Source organism: Hetaerina americana, unplaced genomic scaffold, assembly GCF_022747635.1.
Source record: "Hetaerina americana unplaced genomic scaffold, ioHetAmer1.1.p SCAF_9, whole genome shotgun sequence".
NCBI classification, from domain to species: domain Eukaryota; kingdom Metazoa; phylum Arthropoda; class Insecta; order Odonata; family Calopterygidae; genus Hetaerina; species Hetaerina americana.
In genome coordinates, this window is record NW_027287538.1 from 78,250,879 (window position 1) to 78,272,897 (window position 22,019).

At 43.2% G+C, this 22,019-nt stretch overlaps 1 protein-coding gene across 2 annotated transcripts in view; it reads left to right on the top strand.

Moving 5' to 3' along the window:
• The window catches only part of LOC139698896 (uncharacterized), an 841,340-nt gene that overhangs the window by 367,157 nt on the left and 452,164 nt on the right, over nucleotides 1-22,019 (top strand). The window contains exon 2 of one of the 2 annotated variants that reach the window (XM_071597847.1): nucleotides 3,772-3,837. The exons of the other annotated variant lie outside the window; for it this stretch is intronic. Within the exon in view, the coding sequence (XP_071453948.1) occupies nucleotides 3,772-3,837 (66 nt within the window). The remainder of the gene's footprint in view (nucleotides 1-3,771; nucleotides 3,838-22,019) is intronic. 2 annotated transcript variants of the gene reach the window in all.

Here is a 22,019-nt window from a genome sequence, read left to right on the forward strand (position 1 = left end):
AGGCATTATTTATAGGAAAAGGGGTGGTAAAAAAGGAACCACAACCATTTATGCGAGAGGCCTCCACCATGTGAAGACAAGTCATGGAGAATTGAAATGTGTGAAGGGGTAAATTCTACTGCCAATTGGACATGCAACTCATAGCCTCCGCACCTCAAGTAAGCAGGGAGGTAATGTCGGACACCTCTGCAGGCAGGCAGCGGACGGCGTCAGGCGTCCTCCCCCCCACCCACCCATACAGGGAGAGAGAGAGAGTGACGAGGGGTGGAAGGGAAAGCTTGAAAAACAAAAGGAAGGGTAGGCAATATTATACCGAGAGCTACATCTACATAGTACCCCGCATGCCGCCGCAAGGGCGTGTGGCGGAGGGTGTTAGGTCACCGCCCGTAAATAAGAATAAAACCGCATGCAAAACCCACAAATTCATGCCAACGTACACACACGAAGTCGTATATATTCATGAAAAAGTCCTTATAACTCACACACTTGTAAATACATATATTATCAACTAACATATACATGCACCTAGGAATATAACATGTGTCGACGCAACGTTAAATCTTGTCCTGACTTGTAATTTAAATGTCTTTAATATTTCTTAAGTGACTTCGGTTTCTTACTACTATGATTCCTGATTGTTCGGGGAAAGAATTAGTATTTGTATCAATCAGTACTGGAATCTATCTCCCTTATCTTATCTTTGTGGTCTGATCTACTACTACACTACAGCCATTAAATCCCAGTCCAATGTGGTCATGCGGGAAGGGGTTTGACAACAGTTCTTTCAGTCGTGGAAAACCCTCAATTGGTTAAAACCGCGCCAAGAATGGTTCTCTGAGTATTTTAAAAATTAAACATTAAAAATACGATACATACAGGGTTCGTCCGGAAAATAAGTGTACTGAGCTCAGGAAAAAAAATTTATTACACTTTTACATATCCCAAGCTAATATTCCTCAAAATAGGACCCTTGTGAGTCGATTCACTTGTTCTAGCGGCGTTCCCATTCCTGGAACGCTCCCGCGAAGGCATCATCGGGAACCTCTCGAAGACACGTCGTCACGGCCTCTTTGACGGCGTCCAAAGTCCCGTATCGCGTTCCTTTCAAACTCCTCTTTATCTTCGGGAACAGAAAGAAGTCCGGTGGTGCCAAGTCCGGGCTGTAGGGCGGGTGCGGCAGCGTTGCCACGCCGTGCTTGGCCAAGAAGTCCGACACGACAAGCGCGGTGTGAGACGGCGCATTGTCGTGATGCAGCCGCCAGATGTTTTTGATCGCTGGCCGGACGCGGGCGACTCGTTTTCGAAGCCTGTCGAGCACTTGGACGTAAAATGCAGCATTTACAGTTTGCCGTTCAGGTACAAATTCGTAGTGGACGACTCCCCTTTTGTCAAAAAAGACAATGAGCATCGCCTTGATCCGAGATTTGCTCATGCGAGCTTTTTTTTGACGGGGTGATGATGGGGTGTGCCACTCCGCACTTTGTCTCTTTGACTCCGGGTCGTACTCAAAGATCCACGTCTCGTAACCCGAAACAACGTTCTCTAAAAAATGTGGATCATTTTTGCAGTGATCCGCAAGTTGTGTCGCGATTTCCAAACGATTGAGTCTTTGATCATCACTGAGCACTTTAGGCACCAACTTTGCACAAATTTTTCGCTTCTGTAATTGCTCCCTAATAATCTCGTGCACTATTGTTTTTGGCACATTGCACTGCTCTGCTATCATCCGAACACTAAGACGACGATCAGAGTTCAGTACATCGCGAACTTTTCGCACATTTTCGTCGGTGAGTGTCGTTGATGGGCGTCCAGGCCGTGGTTCGTCGTCGACCTCTTCTCTGCCCTCCCCGAACATCTTGTGCCACCGAAAGATCATGTTTCTGGACATGGCTGACTCCCCGTAAGCCTGGTTAATCATACCGACAGTTTCGGTAGACGATTTCTCAAGCTTTACCGCAAATTTGATGGAATAATGCTGCTCCAAAAACTTCGGCATCGCGTTCCGTGACGTGGGTCGAGCGTGGAGGTTCGCGTTAACGGAGCTCCTCACTACACCACAGCTCAGAGCCGACTGCCTTTTTCAGCGTCGCTTGCCAACATACCCCCTCCAATCGCAGCCCGTCAGAGCGGTGCTGGGCGCGCCTGGAGCGGCGGGAAAAAATCAGTACACTTATTTTCCGGACGAACCCTGTATGTTACATCATTTCATTTAATGAAGCACATGCGAGTTCATCTCTGCGAGGAGGTATCGTTTAATTTTAATTCGTGCGAGAATACAATTGAAACAGAAAGTTTAATTTTATTTTTATTCATAGCACACCTCTGTACAGTCACCATCCAGAATAATATGCATTTCTCCCGGCGTTTATTAACCTATCCAAGGCCATGATTGTAGAACTCAGCAGATTGCTTGGAAACCGTTCTTCCACCTCTTGAATGACTTCATTTATGTTTCGAAATCAACTACCCTGCAGTATTTTTTTTAGATCTGGGAATTATAAAAAGTCGTTTGGGGTAAGATCGGGAGCCTATGGCGTATGTGGAACAATTTCAAAGCCACACATCGCTTTTATTTCTTAGTCGCACGTCGAGATGAGTGAGCAGGTGATTTGCCGGCGAGGAGGCGGTTGTCTGTGGTGACCACACCGCTCTCACATTCGAGACCGGCATGATCAAAGGTAAACTTGATACCCTGGTGAGATAATTTCTTCCATTCATGTTGACGTATCACTTTACTGTGTGCGTCTTTCAATTAAGTATTTTGGTGCAAAAGAAACCTTAATATCAATTACTTTGAACGCCAAATTATTTGTTGATCATTAGCGATGGCTTTAGTAACTAGTTCTAATGATATTTCGTCATATCCCCTACCGTTTTGAGACGATTGGTGTACTAGGCATATTTGATATTTTAATATTTTGCTAGCCACAGCTAGGGTATGTGGCAGGGGGTGAATACACGATAGGCTAATTTTGATCCGAATATGACTTCACCGCGGTCGGACAATGTTATTCTGATCCTTCATCGTTAAAAAATGAAATCTTAAATCTATCTTCTATACTCCTAATCTCATTAATTTAATTGCCATGATCTCCCCTACCGTAATGCGAAGGGTGGGCGTATAAATACATTTTCAACATCCAAGTGTTTGAGAAATTACTATACTCATTTTTTTGGAATGAAAAGCTAATGTTTAAAAAATAAAAAACGGAAAGTACCTACATTGCCATTTATACTCGTGTGATAATTGTGACAATGGCGTGTTAATAAATGGAATCTGTACGCTTTGGCACACCCTTGGAGAATTCAGCACAATATCTCATCACCTCCCTCTCTTTTTCTCATTCAAGTCCCCTTCCCTCTTGCCCCCCTTCACATCTTTATTGCAAATCTCCGATCCTCATTCCCTCCCTCCATTCTGCTGGGCTCACTCCTCCCCTTCGAGCCTCCCCGCCTCTCTCGCGGCTCCATTTCTCACCAATTCCTACTTCCTCTCTTCCTCCCCAGAATGCTTCTCCTTCCTTTCCCGCTTCTCCCAACACTTATTCAACCTTCCTCATGGTCGTCTTTGCTGTTCTACCTGCAATCTTCTTTCGATTTGTTGCAAAATCATCTTAATAAAATGAAACTCCTTCTCGCATGGCTTATCTTACATTGGATTCAATTAGCCGTAGAATTTGTCGTAAATTCCAATGCAATTTTAGCACTTTCTTACCTTAGTTGCATATATTTCACTTTTATTTTATATCTTTTTATTTTTTTTATTTGCAGCATATGTTGTGCGGTGGAAAAATGATACTTTATCCATCCCCAAATATTTATCGCGTTTTCAGTCTGGTAAGTTATATTCCTTTTTTAATTATCATATTTCTTGTTTCGAACGTGTGTAGAACGCGAAAGGTGTGCTATTTGAGCGCAAATTTCTTTATTTTTCATTCGATAAGCAAATGATTGTCATGGGTAGGGGCCCCTATGTTTTTGCATGCATTGAATAAGTAAATAAATGAAGATCTTTTTAGGAAAAGCATCAGTCTGAAACAATGGTTAATTATTTCGTTTTGTTAGTCACCTATTTCATTTGCTAGTATTTTTGTATCAACGGCATTTTCAAATGCTTTTTTATCTGAATAGTCATTATATTCCTTTTGTTTGCGTAGGTATTATGTCGGATATGGAAAAATGGTTTAATAAATCGAGGAAAAAATTATTTGCGCTTCCATATTCCGTTGTTATAAGCGTTCATTTGTTTTTATAAGCGTTCAATGAGCGTTCATTTTTTTCCCTCGCATTAGCTGCCATCATTTATTAAGCATTTATTAACCGTGGTGCTTACTTTTCCTATTAATGCCTATCTGTATACTGATAATCCATAGGTAAGAAGGTCTACTACACTGCACAGCAGAATATTTTATTACATCCGTGTCTTAAGAAACCATTTCTATAGGAATAGAGCCTTCAATTTAATTTAATAATCATTTCCTAAGATTAATATTTTTAACTGGAAAGGGAAATTTAAGTTACATGATATTTGTTTTTCCGATTACTTCAAGTATCCCGCTGCTCTTTTATTTTCGGCCAGTACCTCCCGAGTTTATTTCCCTCGCATAATCGTGGGCTCTTTCTACATACTGATACTTTCTTCTCAAGTGGCCGTTTTTTTTGTATTTTTGGACCCATTTGACCAATGGTTTCCTGGGTCCACTTTTATTTTACTTCACAGTTAGTTGGGGATTCCTTTGAATCTTAGTTCCCCTTTTTACAAACAATAATCAGACAAAAGGAAACAACATACATAACAAAACAGACAAAAAGACAAAAATAATCAGACATAAGGAAAGTTACTCTAAATTTTAACATCTACAGGTGCTTATATATTTTGGGAGTTAAACTAATGATAAACAATTCAAGAAAAGAAAATCACTCAATAGACATATAGAATACATTGCTACATTTTACACAAAATTTTACACAAAATATTTCCCAGTTAGTTCGCTTGTTGTGGTTCAGGATTTGCCGGTTTTCTTATTGCAAATTTTCCAAGCAGGTAATTGTTGTTCTTTAGGCAGAATGTAATCATTTCTCTAATGCTCGTTAGCTTCTCTTCCATACTGTTCCATAAGAGTTGCCGCTCTGTCTCATAGAAAACACAATCCTCCACTCTGTGTTCTGCTGTGTCTTCTTTTCCACAGTTACACAGAGGGGTAAAACATTTCCCTATGAAGTGTAAGTAGGAGTTAAAGTTCCCATGTCCGGTTAACACTTGTGTGCTTGCTGAGGTGTGTTTAATATTTAATTTTATCCGGTCATCATCTATGTTCGGAAATATACGTGATAAAGGTGTGCACTGTCAATGCAATAATACGATCCGCCATCATGCGCACATTTAACCGACGGTCTGAATTCAGCACTTCACACGTAAGTGAGGAAGAAATTGTTACCGATAATTTTTATACAAACCTTTGATGTGTTACTCTGAAATCCGCAACCAGAGTGCGTGGGAGGATAACGATTCGACACTAGCTCTTCTGTTTATGACGCTCTTCGGCGTAACGAGCAGCTTTTCTTTGCATCTTTTTTGGTGCCAAAATTGGGCACTTCTACAAAAGGTCCCGAAAATTCGACTCGCATTCAAATTGGCGAGTAATCAACTCCAAATAACACCTCTCTCCTTCCCCTCGAATATTTCCTTTTAAAAAAATAACCTTTTCACTAAATCATTTCTCCACTACTCCTTTGATAGGTCTCAATTTCCTTAATGCCGTTCCGCAGATTTTTTTTTATCCCGTTTTCTAATGTTAGATCCGAGATCGTTGTCATTTAATTGATCCGCAATTCTACCCTGCGAAGTTTATTTGCTGTAAGGATTTGTTTTTAGAGGAATCGGTTGATACTCATGATTTAAAGGTTTAAATGCAAACTCTTCTAATATAATTGATGGTTTTCGACTTAACTATATGGAATCAATGCAACAATTTCAGAGCGTAAAAATCATTCGCCTTGACTGGGACTCGAACCCAGATCCCTCAATATCCGGTCGAGTGCTTTAGCCACTTAAGCTACCGAGGCGTCCTTTTAAACTCTGAAATTTTGGGGCTTTTAAAGGAACTAGATGTTATGACGAAATACCGTAATACATTCGCTAATGTGCATTGAAATGCACATTAGCGGATGACTCGTTAAAAGTTACTGTTGCGGCATCTCCCGCAGTTTCTTTGGAATTTATATGGAATCAATTCATATTGGAAATGAAAGCAGTGTCACTTTGTGATTCCACGGAAAATTTATTTCTATACGACCCGAGTTTCGACGTTCAGCCTGAAGATGACGTTGAACTTCGAAACCCGGATCGTATCGAAATAAATTTTCTGCGGAACCACTAAGTTATGATTTTTCAGATTTCCAGTAAACTCTTTTTCTGGTGTCTATAACATAAATTATCCCGTGGATTGAAATGCAGGCTGTCCTCTTTTTAGAGAATCTTTACAGATATACGTCCTTCCACTATTTAGATTTCTCATAATTTGACGGGGGATCACTTGGGTGGGGGGGCGGGGGAACGGTATTGGGAACGAGACTCCTTACTCAACGTCTGGCGTCTCACAAGAAAGTAGCAGGCTGACAAGTGGACTGACAGCGTTTTATACTTCACGTCAAAACACTCCATATTTCCCATCGACTCATACCCTCCAAGAAATCCGTCAATCTCCCACATCTTCCGAATCCGATGTTTTCCGCGAAACGCGAAATGTTTTGCCTTTAATCTCCGAATTATGGGCTTACGGGGGGGGGGGGGGTGAGAGAAGAGGCCGGGATGTGGTGCGCGTATGCGAAGGGGGGTGGTGGATATCCGGGGTGGGTTCGTGGAGCACCCTTCTCTGAGCCCATTTCCTGACGTCTCGTCGTCTAGGCTTCGACCCTGCCCCGGGGCGCCAAATGCGAAGACAGAGCCATTTTCGCGCCCCCCCCTCCCCTTCCCCGCGACTCAATCGGGGGACTGGGAGTGATTTGCGTGGCCTCGCGGCGTTCCTCCCTGATTGGCGCCCCCGCGGGTGGCGATGAAGAGGGAGCGACATATCTACCCCCCTTCCTTCCCACCTCCACAAAACAAGCTCCCCCTGCCTCCTCCGCACGTGGCCAGAGATGAGGCATCGCCGAAATGCGACCTCGAAGTATTTTGCGAGAAAATACAAACATCCCTTGATAAATAGCCGCGTTAGAACTGAGCCAGTATATTTAGCATCATAACCTTCAGCGCTCTCTAATTGATGCAAGTAAGATAGTTTGTGATCGCTGAGTTACCAGTTCCCATGCGTATTTTATGCCAAAAATCAAGCATAATAGTCATAAAAACCTCATGCGCAATCTGAATCGTGCAGAATTTCTACAAGAAGTTGTAATGGAGTACTACATCAAAATAAGTAAAAATATGTGTATATTAGCTGCGTTGATATTGAATCAAAAAATAACATTCAGGATATCAACAAATATATACACTACCAGTTTTAATTATCTCCAACGAGATGGCTGTCATATCTATTATGATCTCTGATGGTTCGAGGAAAACGCGAAATGTTAAATCCATCCGTTCTACTACCTATCACCTTGATTTTAACGCACGTGATCTGATCTACCACAGTAAATCGGGGACAGTAATATCCCGTCCTTAACATCCTCATATAAGTAACCAGCCTCAAATTTACGCAAAACATTTAATTTGCATTTAAGCCTACGATCAACTAGTGACTCTTATCCTAATTTGTCCAGTATTTCCGTGACCCTGATACCTTGTTCATAACAACTTTTCAAAGACCAACCTGCTCTACGTCGCACTGGATCTAGTTCCAAAATTAAGCCTACTTAATAATAATAATCCCATACAATTGCAGAATTCTCAAGGTACTAACGAAACAAAAACACCACCAGGCATGGGACCCTGCAATAAGTCACTCTTCAATTCCTCCTACTACCCTCCTCCCTTAATTCCGTCCGAGGTTCCTTTTCTATTCATTCCTCTCCCTCATTTGCATCACGATCTTTCCTCTGGCCAGCCATTATGAGGGCAAAAATACATTCACACCTCCACACACTTTTAATGTCCTACGACCATGGTTTCAGTGCTGCGGATCATCACCAGGTGGTGATGGTGATACGCATCATCGAAACCATGGTCGTGAAATATTAAATCTTTTCGTTGGAAGTGTATAGTTTCTTTTTCCGCCCTCATAATGAAGGAATGGTGAAATATTTCTGGCCTAATGCAATTCTTCCTTATGTCCCTACTACTTTAATCATTTAAAAGTCCAAAACACTGCAGAATTTAACTGCTCTAGAGGTTGTGGCTTTTGTTTTCCTATTCTATCGATTAGCACAGTCTTTCACTTTCGCTAAAACCACGTAACTCTTGTTTTATATGCAATTATTCTCATACTGTATCTGTCGCACCGACTTTCCGTTGCGCTCAGCAAGCTTGCGACGGTTTCGCTGACTGACAAATTAAAGTTTGATCTCCTGCAAACCTAACTGATTTTATGAATTCCCCGCCGACTTTCACTCCTGTCTCCACTCCTCCCCATAAAGTCTTTCAATATTTCTCCTATGTATACAGGGTGCGTTCCAAAACTAATGCTAGTATATTGTTAAAGTAATTTATTGAAAATATTTGCACAAACACTTAAAATTCTTCAAAGTACTCTCCTTTCGGGCCTCTACACATTTTTCCCACCGACTCTGCCATGACCTGAACGAGCCCTGGAAGGCGTCTTCGGCGACCTCTCGCGAGGTCTTCGTCACGGCTGTTTGGATCTCATCTGCATAGGGACGACAAACGGGTTCCTTTTAGGGTGCCTTAATCCGAGGGAACAAAAATAAGTCTGCTGGGGCGACGTCAGAACTATAGGGGGGTTGGGGCAGCGTTGGCACCTGGTGTTTGGCCAGGAACTCGCGGACTCGTAGCGCGTTGTCGTGATGGAGTAGCCAGGTAGCGGGTATGTCTTTTCTCGTCCTGATGACCCTTTTTCGGAGTATTTAGAGCACATCCACGTAGTAGGCAGCGTTAAATGTCCGCCCTTGAGGAACAAACTCCTTATGGACCACTCCTTTACTGTCGAAAAAGACAATGCGCATTGTTTTCACTTTTGATTTGCTCATTCTTGCCTTCTTGAGCTCGGAGAACTGGTCGGTGTGCCACTCAGAGCTTTGGCGTTTGGTTTCTGGGTCGTATTAAAAAACCCAGGTTTCATCACCTGTAATGACGTCCAAATAATCAGATCCATTTTCAGTACATTTCAAAAGTTCTCTTGAAATTTCCGCTCGGTTGGTCTTTCGTGACACGTTCGGCGCGCAGAGGTTTACAATAACTGACGTCCTGCCGCTTCCACAGCTTGTGGAGCACTGAGACCGGTTCCGCGGCAAAGATTAGCTCCCCCACCCCACCTACTTCAATTAGTTTGATCCCAGTCTGTCTGATAGGCGGCGCGAGAAATTCAAGTGCATTACTTTTGGAATGCTCCATGTAATTTGAAATGCTCAGGTAAAATATACGGTCTCGCTCCTCTTCTTGACACTGCCCTTCCAGCCGCCCCATCCACCCGAGCGGTCTGAGACATGTACAGGGTGTGGGCATTGTCTCCTATCCGTACAGTCTACTATTTTCTGCAGTACAATAATATTTTCTACCCAATTCACTCTAAAATTACTTATATAAATGCAAAAAACAAGTAAATTTATCCCAATTGCATTTCATGTTCCTCTCTACTACTGACTTCATCACTGCTATTTCATTATGTAACCCTTTCCCAGCAGAGATCAAACTGGCCATATCTTATGTAATCAGTCGCCCAAATCTCCATTCTTTTATCCCCCCACGACCTAATTTGATATCAATTCCCTTAATGCCATTTGTATCTCATAATAAAGTATGCCTGAACCAAAGCGATCCCCATCTATGTCATATTCTCTTTCTATTCCTTAACGTGCTGGAGAGACTGTGCGTCTTGCAAGGCGTGTCCTAAAAATAAGTAGAATAAATCTGGGGAAAAATTATCGTAGATCAAAGTACAAATCGCTGAAGTTCTTCATAAGAGCAGCCTTATGTATCGACACACCAATGCCAGTGCCTCCGCCTGTTCGGGTACGCTTTCTGCATGGCCTCAACAGGACCCTCCCTCGGGCACCTCGTCATGGCCTCTTTGACATAATCCAGTGGTCCAAAATCGTACTCAAAGGGGTTATAATTGGGTCGACATATCTCATCACCAGTAACCACCTATTCTAAAAAATTCAGGTATCTATCACAGTGGTCCATGAGGTCCAAGGCAAGATTGTAACACAAGCAATCTCCCGACAGCACCCTGGGAACCACCATCTTGGCACCCACCTTTCTCATGGCTAAAGCTTCTGTGAGAATGCAATGCGCTGTGGTTTTCTGAATATTGCACGCTTCTGCCGACATCCTGACACTAACTGGGTCAATCAGAATTGAGCATGAGTCTCACTTTTTGCACATTTTCATCACACAGTGTTGTTGATGGGCATTCCTCATTGGTCAACCTCCTCTCTACCCTTCCGGAACATCCTGTGCGGAAGCAGAAAACCATCATCACTTGGGACATTTATCCATCTCCATAAGCATCCTTAACCACGGTCATAGTCTCCGAACCCAAGTTTCCAATCTTAATGCAGAAATTTATCGCATACCATAGCTCCATGGAAAGGGACATCGTGAATTTGTGACGCGACCCTCGAACAGGGGTTCAATCTAACAGCGATCCGCACACCGTAAATGCCCACAGTTGACTGACGTGTCTAACGTTGCCTTTCAACATCTCCCAAGATTACCTTCCCCACCACAAATATCTCCGCTCCAGCCTTCTGCACTGGTGGCCAAAAATCATTCTACTTATTTTAGAGACAGACCATGCAAATAGTAAAAGTGCTCAAATAGTAGGTTACCTTTACATGACGATCACTTTGGAAGTTTTTAAGAAGTTTCAACGATCAACGGTTTTTTTTCATATGGGTGTGTTTTTAACCCCCCATAACGTTTAAATGCTTGTCGGCAGTCGGAGTGAGCCCCCGGGGCGGTACAAGCCCCCACCCTCGGGTCGACGCGGACCCCCGCGGCGTCGCCCGTGGGAGTTCGACGGCCTGTTGCGAAGGGGAGCACCACTCAGAGGGAAGCGAGCACCCACCCGACGGGAGGGATTGCGGCGGGCGGGCGTTTTTCCCTACGAGGCGCCCTCTCCTTTCTCTTAGGCACCCCCCCCCCCCCAGGCCGCCCTTGCCCCTCCAAAAGACACACTGATGACTGACTCCCTGAGAGTTAAACGACACCCTCGGACTCCTTCGCCTTTTGGAGACGGAAGGGGAGCGAGACTCCGGGGGTTCTTCGGAAGCATCGGCACTGGGGCGTGTGTGTGTGGGGTCAATGGATTATTGGGAGACGGTCGAAATATCCAAATGTCTCTATTCCTTCAAATGAAATGCAATGCACTCGTGTGGAGCAAACCATCGCGTTAGGATAATTTTTCGAAAGAAACAAGAGCCGAGGTCCATTTCCTATCCACGCAAATTAAAGTAACTTGCCATGATACATCTCTCAATAATGTTTTCCGTAAATTTACCAAAGAACAGTGATAGAAATATTCAAATTGTTTGGGAAACTGCTACGCCATGTTAAAGAAGGTTTCATTCTTACTGCAAAGATAGAGAGAAATCAAGGGAATGGCCGCCTGGAAAAATAATGAAGCAAGTTGGAAAATTTCCTATAAAAAGGCCAAAATGCACTTATAAAATATCAATGCGTTGAAATAAGTCATTTTAGCTCATGATATGAAATCGGAGGATACTTAATGCATAAATCCTCTGAATAAAGGATTACAGAGTTGTACGAGGTCATTTTTCCAGCTGGTCACATGAGAGAGGTGCAGTCAGTCCTTTTGGAGGCTGAACCCTTCCTCCCCCTTTATTTGAAGCATCTTAAGAAGCAAGACGTTCAGTTTTCCATGTACGAGGTATGTTCTCTAAAGGATTTCAATATTTCTCACAACGTGTTAAGCTGATCTTCTTTCTCAATGGAAGCAGCAGTGTGAATGTTTACTTCCAAAAGATCGCTGACGATAGCTTTGGATCCGCCTTCATTTAGGTAATTGATTGCCTTCTTCCTATGACTTTTTAAAATTATCGCCTAGCTTTTATAAAGGGAAGAACATGTAATAATCCTAATTTAGTGTCAATTTGGTCTAGGATGTCAATTTTTTTGGGAAAAGCAAACGTTTTCAATGCAGTTTATTGCTAGTAGCGAGTGTCATTGATGCCGTAAGCGAACTAAATATCTTTATAAAACTGTCACTGACACTTACCTGTGAACAATAAGTGACAAATGTGTCCCTCATATCTATATCTACATAATAACCCGCAAGCAGTCGCAAGGATGTGTGGCAGGGGGTGGTAGGTCACTCGTAATTATACATGCGTTCACCTTATTTCCTCCGACACTTGGCAACCCGCGATCAACCAAAACCGCGTGGAAAGAGGGCAACCGAACACCAAAGATGCAGCATACTCACAGATGTTACGAGTATTAGATGGCCAACAGTTATTCGTATGCCTACACAAAGAGGACAAGAAAATATGCGAAAAGAGGGAAAGCAATCCAGACTCTTATTACTGGTTAATATAGAAACGCATTCCGGACGCAAAATTCACAAATGCTACAATCGACGTTATATACATTAACCTACCTGGCACAAGGGCGCACGGCGGGGGGTGTTAAGACGCCAGAATTGGAGATTATTGTGTGGGAAATTAATCTTGTCAACTCCCATTTTCTACAGCATGTACCTATTATTTTCTTAGGTGTTCCCTTTTTATTGTTTGTGCGCGGGAAAATCAAATACATGAATCTATCAATTCGACAACCTAAATCTCTGATTTTGTGACAATTGTCGGCCCTGCCAATATAATTAGGGGACCTAATTAAACCTCCAATGTCGGATGTAAAACATTTAGAAAAAAAGCTTCATATCTTTGTAATAAGTTTAATCTAGCCGTGAGTCTTAGCACATCTAAAGGTTCCCACCGCAGATCCTCTATTAAATGTGTGCCTCTTTGTGTCCTTTGGTGCGAGTTTTTCAACGACCCTGGCGGCCTTTCTCTCTACCCTATTAAATGCTCTAATTAATGTTTCTTTTAAATGAATCCCAAACGCTCGCCGCATACTCAACTTGAGGTCTCACTGAAGAATAAAGCACGTTTCCTTCACTTGTTCGTCGCTCTACCTTACGACTGACTATATGAATGCCAGCTGTTTCAGTGACCCTCCTCAAAGAGTGCATGACGTATATGTTCTCACCAAGGAATACTCGATTCAATGGTGACCTCCAAAGATATAACTTCTTCCACGACGCTCATCCGAACACCTCCGAGTGTGTAAGTTGGTAAAGTTCGGTTGTGTTTTCTATTTTTTAAGAAATGCATGACGGTACATTCTTTTAGTTTTTAATTCCAGCCGCCATACTTCACACCATTTTTGAATGTTCTTTTAGTCAGTTTTTATTGATTCACGATCTGCGTCATTCAATATTTGCCTGTAGATTACAGTGTCGTCAACAAAGAGTCTTATACTGCTTTTTATTTTACTGGAGATATCAATAATGTATATCAGAGATAGCTGTGGATCTATGACGCTCCCCCGCAGGACGCTGGGTGTTACTTTCACATAATTAGAGCTTGAGCCATACAGCCTCTGAATAAAACTGCCCTTTGTTTGCGGTCAGTAAGGAAGTCCCGAATCCAGTTTATAACATCGTCGTCATTTCCGTACCATGGCAAGTTGCGAATGAATTTAACGGGTTGGATTTTATCAATCGCCTTTTTGAAATGCAAGAATATCGCAATTACTTGTTTGTTTCCTTCCCGAACGTCGTGCATAAAAAGTCCCATCCGTGTTTCACATTATCTCTCCTTTCTGAGTCCATGTTGTCCGTTGGATGATAGATCATGAGGGAACACATATTTCACAATAAGCTAATAAAATGATATTTTTCACTTTTTACGCAATATTTTATTGGAATTATCAACTCGTTATATATACTACCTTGATCAAAAAGTTCCCGGAATAACCACCGTGTGGCGCTCCCATCGTTCCGATTTGAGTTCTGTTTTTTTTGTTAAATTGGTACATCTGTTGTTGATATTCCCTTTAAATCTTAGTGTCATAACTTGACATTTGCAAAAGTTACGTAGCCAAGAGTACATCAATCTCTGTGTGTGTTGGCGCTAGTATATGCCCTCGTATTCAAAATTTTCTCTTTAACTTTTTGGTGATTATACCCTCAGTTGCTCATACAGTTGATTTTAATTGATGAACCAGTGAAATTTGAAATGCTGACAAATCAATAATTTTCGGCAAATTGGGTTTTTTTTTGCTGAGGCAAATAGGATGAGTGTAAATTGGAGGATTTAAGGGTTGAGGCCATGGAGATGAATGGAGGAAACAAGTTGGACAGAGAGAGGAAAGCGAACAAAAAGGCTTAAGGTGTGATGGAAGGAGGGATGGAATTGCGAGTGAAAAGCCGATAAGGGCTGAGTTTTCGGAGGGCTGGGAGGGCTTACCGAGGCAAATTCGGATGACGTGTTCCTTGGAGTGAGGGCGGGGTGGTTCGTCAGGGGCCGACCCCTCCGCCATGACCCCTCGCTTTGCCTCCGTGGGTAGAGTACACGTGATCTGCAACGGAGGGGAGGAGACCTCTTCACGCCTCGAGGTGTAGCGCCCTGCCCCACTGAAGGGCACTACACCCAGATTTCAGCCCACTGAAGGGGCAGGGCGCTGCTGAAATCCCATCACGCCCAGCATTTCGGGCGTTGTGGATTTTTTGTTTCTCTCTCCAATTTGTCTCTTCATCAGTTTATAAGGATTTTTCATGTTTCCCACCAATTTATTCTTTGTTTATTATCCTCAATCGGAATTGCCCCGAAACCAAAATACTTATTGATTTTCTCGCAAAGCCTTACCACCCACTCTTCACCGTCCTTTCTGCTTTTTCGTATGACTTAGTCTCACAACGTTTTACACACCAAGGGTTTTTCTTAGTGTCGATTCTTGGATTTTCTTGCTGCCTCTGTGATGTTTCCTGTTTGAGCCCTTATCCCCATGCCCTCTTAGAGTTCGCCGCCCTACACACGAGTTGCTCATTCGCTAATTCGATTGTGTTTCTCTTCGTTTCCTTCCATCCTCCTTTTGCGCTAGTCTAATTTACCCCTTCTATTTTTCTGCCAATGCTCGATTATATATTCTCTTGCTCGCTTTCCTTCCACTATCTTTATTTCCCCTATAGGTTTCTGCGCAATTTTCACCCGTGACCTCCTGCTTGTGGTATCTGTTTATATCTGCGCCGGTATGCCTCTCACATTGCTTACCTTGGTTCTTTATTCCCGCTCTGACAACGATGTAGTTAATTTGGTATCTTGCCCTGTTCCCCGCAATCTTTCGAGTGCATAGTCTTCTCTAATGTTGTTCGATGAGAATTATTGTCACTTCCATGTATTTCTTGTTATGGAATTCTATCAGCCTTTTTCTCGTAAGTTTGCATTTTCCCCATCCGAACTCCTCTGCCTCGCTTTCCCTCTCGGCCCTCTCCGGCTACGGCGTTGCAGTCTCTCGTCACTATTCGGGTCTCCCCTTCTCTCTTTATCCCAATGGAAATCAATTTTGCTGTTTAGAAAGAAGGATCACTTTTGATCGAAGAATCAAGTGGTATATATTAAGGAGAACGGGAATGACGAGGATGATTTTCTATCATGGGTATCAACTTCTTACGGCAAATAGTTCTATCATAGATAGCAGGAAGAGATTCTCCTAACGCTATTCCTGGAGTCTAATTTTCAACTGATAGAGGATGTGGGCAGCGGGCGTGGTAGAAGAAAAAACATTGAAGACGGTAGGGAGGTGATCTACAGGGGAATTAAAACTAAAGCGGATGGACCGATTACCAAGTGAAGAAGTACCCCGGAGATTGGTCGAAGGCAGAGACCATTTTCAAGGACGCATTGATACCAATTGCACCCTCACCATGAGATAAGAGAGTTTGCTGAATACATTAAAGGGAGGAAGGACAGCAGAGGAGAAGGTAAGGGAAAGGCTGGATGGAGTAGTCGTGTCGTATGCTACGGATGAACCCATCACGGGAAATGCCTGTCAGTCAGGCTCTCGACTTTCCTTCAGCCCCCGTACGAGATTGCTCGATTTGTGGCCTCAACCCTGTCCACTGCCCTGGCTGCCCCCACATCCCCTCCCACATCTCACGCCCTTGACAGCCACAGCCCTCCCTTCAGCAAACCCGTCCCGCGGCTCATTCCCTTTTATCCCTGGAGAAGTTTCCTGGGCATGTATAAACTATCCACACTCAGTTATTACCACCGCGTCGCTGCCCCTCTTTTCCACCATCCCTCCACACACACACCCCAAACTAGTTCATCCCCTTCCCCCGCGCCATCCCTTACCAACTCAAAAGCATTCATCGGGCTGCGTGGCAACATCTATGCAATTTCTCATATCCCCTGTAGTCAACGTGTCAGTTTCGGGGATCGCAACCCCCACCCCCCACTTCTATCTCGCAACCTGCCCTCGCTTGACCACATTAACAGCTGCGATTCGCCGGGCGAACGATATCCGTTTCCTCCATAGCTCAATTAATAACTATAGGCCCGGAAAGTCAAAGGTCCTTGGCTCAAGTCCCGGTCAGGGAAACCAAATTCTGCTTGTGATTCGCACCAACCTTTCCCAGCGACTTTGTATTCGTACTTCATGCATGTCTCTACTCATTTCCCTATATATACATACATATATATATATATATATATATATATATATATATATATATATATATATATATATATATATCCCTCCCCGGACTACAACCTTGACGTGGTGGAATAGCTTGTGCGTTCCGATGACGCCTTCAGTCGTGCTGGCGGGAGTAATAATAATTGCTCCTGGTAGGGTCACCCATGCCTGATAGGTCGAAGGTTAGGAGCCAGACGAAAGGTAGTCCACGCAGCGTCTGTTCCTCAGTGAGGCGGCTGCAATGGCGTCTGACCCCAGTGGGGCGGCCATTAAGTGATGGTGTTACGTTAAAAACACTATTGAGGAAAGAAGAAAGGGGAAGAAAACTCCAATGGCCGTAAGGATTAGTTGCCAATCTCTCGTCAGACCAAATGTTGTGTTGGTGTGACGGGAATCACGTCAGGGACCAACCACAACCTCTCGACCAGAATACCCTCTGTGGTGGTTTACGGGAGATTAATCCGCGTCAGGGACCAACACACAGCCACACGCACACTATCCTGCCTGAAATCCTTCACGAGGCTGTGAGACCCTGTTAAAGAATTTCAGATGGAGATGGAATCCTTCACGAGGCTGTAGAGTAGACCCCGTTAAAGATTCCAGGATATTCTCAAGCACACACTCTGTGGCGGTTTACGGGAGATTAATCCGCGTCAGGGACCAACACACAGCCACACGCACACTATCCTGTCTGAAATCCTTCACGAGGCTGTGAGACCCTGTTAAAGAATTTCAGATGGAGATGGAATCCTTCACGAGGCTGTAGAGTAGACCCCGTTAAAGATTCCAGGATATTCTCAAGCACACACTCTGTGGATGGCACAGACCAAACACACACACAAGCACTCGAGAAACGCACACACACTCAAAAGGGCCCAACTTCTGGGAGAATCTGGACACAGGTAAAAAGCAACTAGGAAGTGCGTCGAACACGCGTGTTTCGGCCACAAAGTGGCCCTCTTCAGCGAACCGAAGGGAAAACACCTCCAACACAAGGTTGAAAGTAAACAACCGTAGACAAACGTCATATTTATATAGAGACTGTGGGAGTTTATGACTCACTTTGAGAAGGAGTTCAAAAAGAAATTCAGTTATTTCCCTTCTCTTTTTGTTAGATATGTGGACGATATCTTTGCTATTTTTGACACAACTACATATAACATAGATCAGTTTATTAACGACTTAAACAGTTTATTCCCCTCGGTTAAATTCACATACGAATTAGAAAAGAATAACCAACTTCCATTCCTTGATCTACTATTAACAAGAAATACTAAAATATCATACGACGTGTATCGCAAACCAACACACACCAACAATTACATACATCATGATTCCTTCACACACAACAGTCACAAACTGGGCACCTTCCATGCCCTTGTACACAGACTAGTAAATATTCCATTAAATAGAAACAACTATTACAAAGAATTAAAAAACATCAAACTTATAGCTTTTAAAAATGGCTTCAAAGAGTCAATAATTGACAATCTAGTGAAAAAGCACAAACATAAAAAACTAGTTCAAAACACGACCACCCTCACACAACATAAAACCCCGCGGTATATCAAACTGCCGTTCCACCCACATTTAACAAAAGGGCTAGGAAAGATTTTTAAAACCGTTGACACTAATATATCATTTAGCAGCACCAACAAACTAAAACATCAATTAGGCAACACTAAGGACAAAATCGACGCCTCAAACAAGTCCGGCATTTACAAAATAAACTGCTCCTCCTGCGATGCAACTTACATCGGCCAGACGCGGAGGAATATTAAAACTAGATTCAAAGAACATATGGCCCATTACAGATACAACAGATCAGATAAATCGAGCATTGCCCTACACTTACTCAAGGAAGACCATAAAACATCAGAAAAGGAATTGAAGTTGATCAAACAGACCCCCAACCACCTTTTAGACGCATACGAAAGCATTTTCATACACAAATTTAGAAATGTGGTTGTCAACAACGATAAAGGGCCGATTCCATTCTCCCCACTTTATTCCCTTTTGAAATGACTTCTCTAGTTTTGAAACATATTTCCGTTGGACTATGGTCCAACGGAAATATGTTTAAACCCCCCCCCCAATTCCCCTTCATAATCCGTTACTCGGATACCTTTCACTTTTACCCAACCCCCCCCCCTCTTCCCCCCCCCCTTCTCCTACAATAATTACTCCTTCCCGTTCCACTCAGTCCCTTGGTATCTGTTTTTCCTCCTCCCCCCCCCCTCCTTCCTCTTCACCAATACGTTTAAAGTACCCCTCCCCTTTCCATCTTCCACCTATTTCGATTGGTCCCCCCAACTCCCACAGTCTCTATATAAATATGACGTTTGTCTACGGTTGTTTACTTTCAACCTTGTGTTGGAGGTGTTTTCCCTTCGGTTCGCTGAAGAGGGCCACTTTGTGGCCGAAACACGCGTGTTCGACGCACTTCCTAGTTGCTTTTTACCTGTGTCCAGATTCTCCCAGAAGTTGGGCCCTTTTGAGTGTGTGTGCGTTTCTCGAGTGCTTGTGTGTGTGTTTGGTCTGTGCCATCCACAGAGTGTGTGCTTGAGAATATCCTGGAATCTTTAACGGGGTCTACTCTACAGCCTCGTGAAGGATTCCATCTCCATCTGAAATTCTTTAACAGGGTCTCACAGCCTCGTGAAGGATTTCAGGCAGGATAGTGTGCGTGTGGCTGTGTGTTGGTCCCTGACGCGGATTAATCTCCCGTAAACCACCACAGAGGGTATTCTGGTCGAGAGGTTGTGGTTGGTCCCTGACGTGATTCCCGTCACACCAACACAACATTTGGTCTGACGAGAGATTGGCAACTAATCCTTACGGCCATTGGAGTTTTCTTCCCCTTTCTTCTTTATTGAGAGGCCGTAGAGCTCATTATTTCTTGCTACTATTGAGGAAGGCAACGGGAGACCACCTCAATTATCATTCCCAAGATTAGCATGATGGACAATACAGAGATTTTGAGTCCTGCAAACTACGGGGCTCGGCCCAATCGGCCGTGTGTCGTGCCCGGTAGCGGGAGAGGCAAGGCTTCCGCGGTCGTCATCCCACGATACCCTTGCGGGGGAAAACAAGCAGCAGCAAGACAGAAGACGCAGGAGAAGAAGACCAAATTAGTTAGAATAGGAACGTGGAATGTTAGGACAATGATGAGGGCAGGGAAATTGGAGAATGTTAAGCGAGAGATGGAAAGGGGAAATATAGATATTTTAGGTCTATGCGAGGTGAGATGGAAGGATAGCGGGGATTACTGGAGTGATAATTATAGAATAATATACAGCGGCGGGGACGAGAGCCAACGAAAGGTTGCCATAGTATTAAGTAAAGAAGTAGGAAGAAGCGTAGTCAACATAGAGCAGGTAACGGATAGAATACTACTAGTAGAGATAAAAGCAGAACCGACGAACTTGGTTATTATTCAGGTATACATGCCACCGAGCAACCATGAAGAAGAACAGGTTTATAGGATATACGATCTGTTAGAGGAAATAATCGCGTGTCTTCCTTCAGGGAAACATTTGATAGTGACGGGGGATTGGAATGTGACGGTAGGCGAAGGAAGAGATGGTGACGAGGTCAGGGACTACGGTTTAGGCACGAGGAATGACCGTGGGGAGAAAGCAGTTGAGTTCTGCAGGAGAAAGGGGCTAGTCATCACCAACACTTGGTTTAGACACCACTAGCGATACAGGTATACAAGGAAAATGCCAGGTGACTCAGAAAGCTATCAGCTAGATTAGATCCTGGTTAGACACAGGTTTACGAACAGTGTGATAAATTCGCACAGCTTCCCGGGAGCGGATGCGGACTCTGACCATTTAGGGACCATGAAATGTATCGTCCGTTTCAAAGAGATAAGGCAGGGGCGGCGAGTTAGGAAATGGAATGTAGAAGTATTAAATGGTTTGAAAAGGAAGTAGTACAAACAGGAAGTAGAGGAACTCGTGGAGAATGATAAACAGCTATGTACTATCGAAGAAAAATGGGAATGTATCAAGAAAGGGTTGTCTAAAGCCGCAAAAGACACTATTGGAACCGGTAACACTAAAAGGACTAGGAAACCATGGATCACGGATAAGATGATTACAAAGATGGATGAGAAGCGAAAATGGAAGAATGTAAATACAGAATTAGGCAAAATGAAGTACAAAAAATAAATTGAAGTGGTAAAGAAATAAACAGTAAAATAGAACAGTTTACGTATCTCGGTAGTGTGTTGGACCAACACGGTCAAAGTAGTAGGGACGTAAGGAGAAGAATTACGCTAGGCAAAGAGGCTTTCGCAAGGAGGAGGGAGTTGATGTCAGGGACGGTGAGTAAGGATGTTAAGAAAAGACTCGTAAAAACTTTGATATGGAGCGTAGCTATGTACGTCGCGGAAACTTGGTCATTGAAGCAGGAGGATAGACGTAGACTGGAGGCTTTTGAAATGTGGGTGTGGAGAAGAATGGAGTTGGTGAAATGGACAGAGAAGAAAACAAATGAGGAAGTACTTGGTATGGTTGGCGAGGATAGGGGTTTGTTGGGAGAAATCCTATGGAGGCAGGAAAAGTGGATGAAGGGGGGTATTGACCGGCAGTGGGATGTTGAAGACTGTGATAGAGGGGAGAATGTTAGGCAAACGAGGAAAAGGGAGGAACAGGATAAGGATGTTGGACGGGATGAAGGGAGGAAGAAATTACTCAGAGATGGAGAGGGACCTGATGTAGGGTAGGATGTTGTGTTTTGCTAGGGGTCACAAATTATTTTAATTAGTAATTATGTCCATCCAAAAACCTACCTTAACCGGTAGGTTACCTAATAAAAAAATTAAAATAAAATAAATATATATATATATTTGAAAACAATTTATTTTTCAGGGTTGAAAATATGGTGATATTAATATCATTTAGATGGAAAGTGGCTTATAGAGATTTGAATCATAATATAAGCCGTAGAAATAAACAAATTGTGCAGTTTCAAGCGAGATGTGCAGGAATTTAAAAATATAATGTGAACAAATAATAACGCTTTTCCACTTGATATTACCTTATTTCACGACCGACTTCGATGTAATACAAACATCAACTTCACGTACTTGAAGGTTAAATAGCAAATCGAAACCGCTCGTGTATCAAATTAAAATGCTGGTGGAATAAAATAATATAAAAGTAAATGC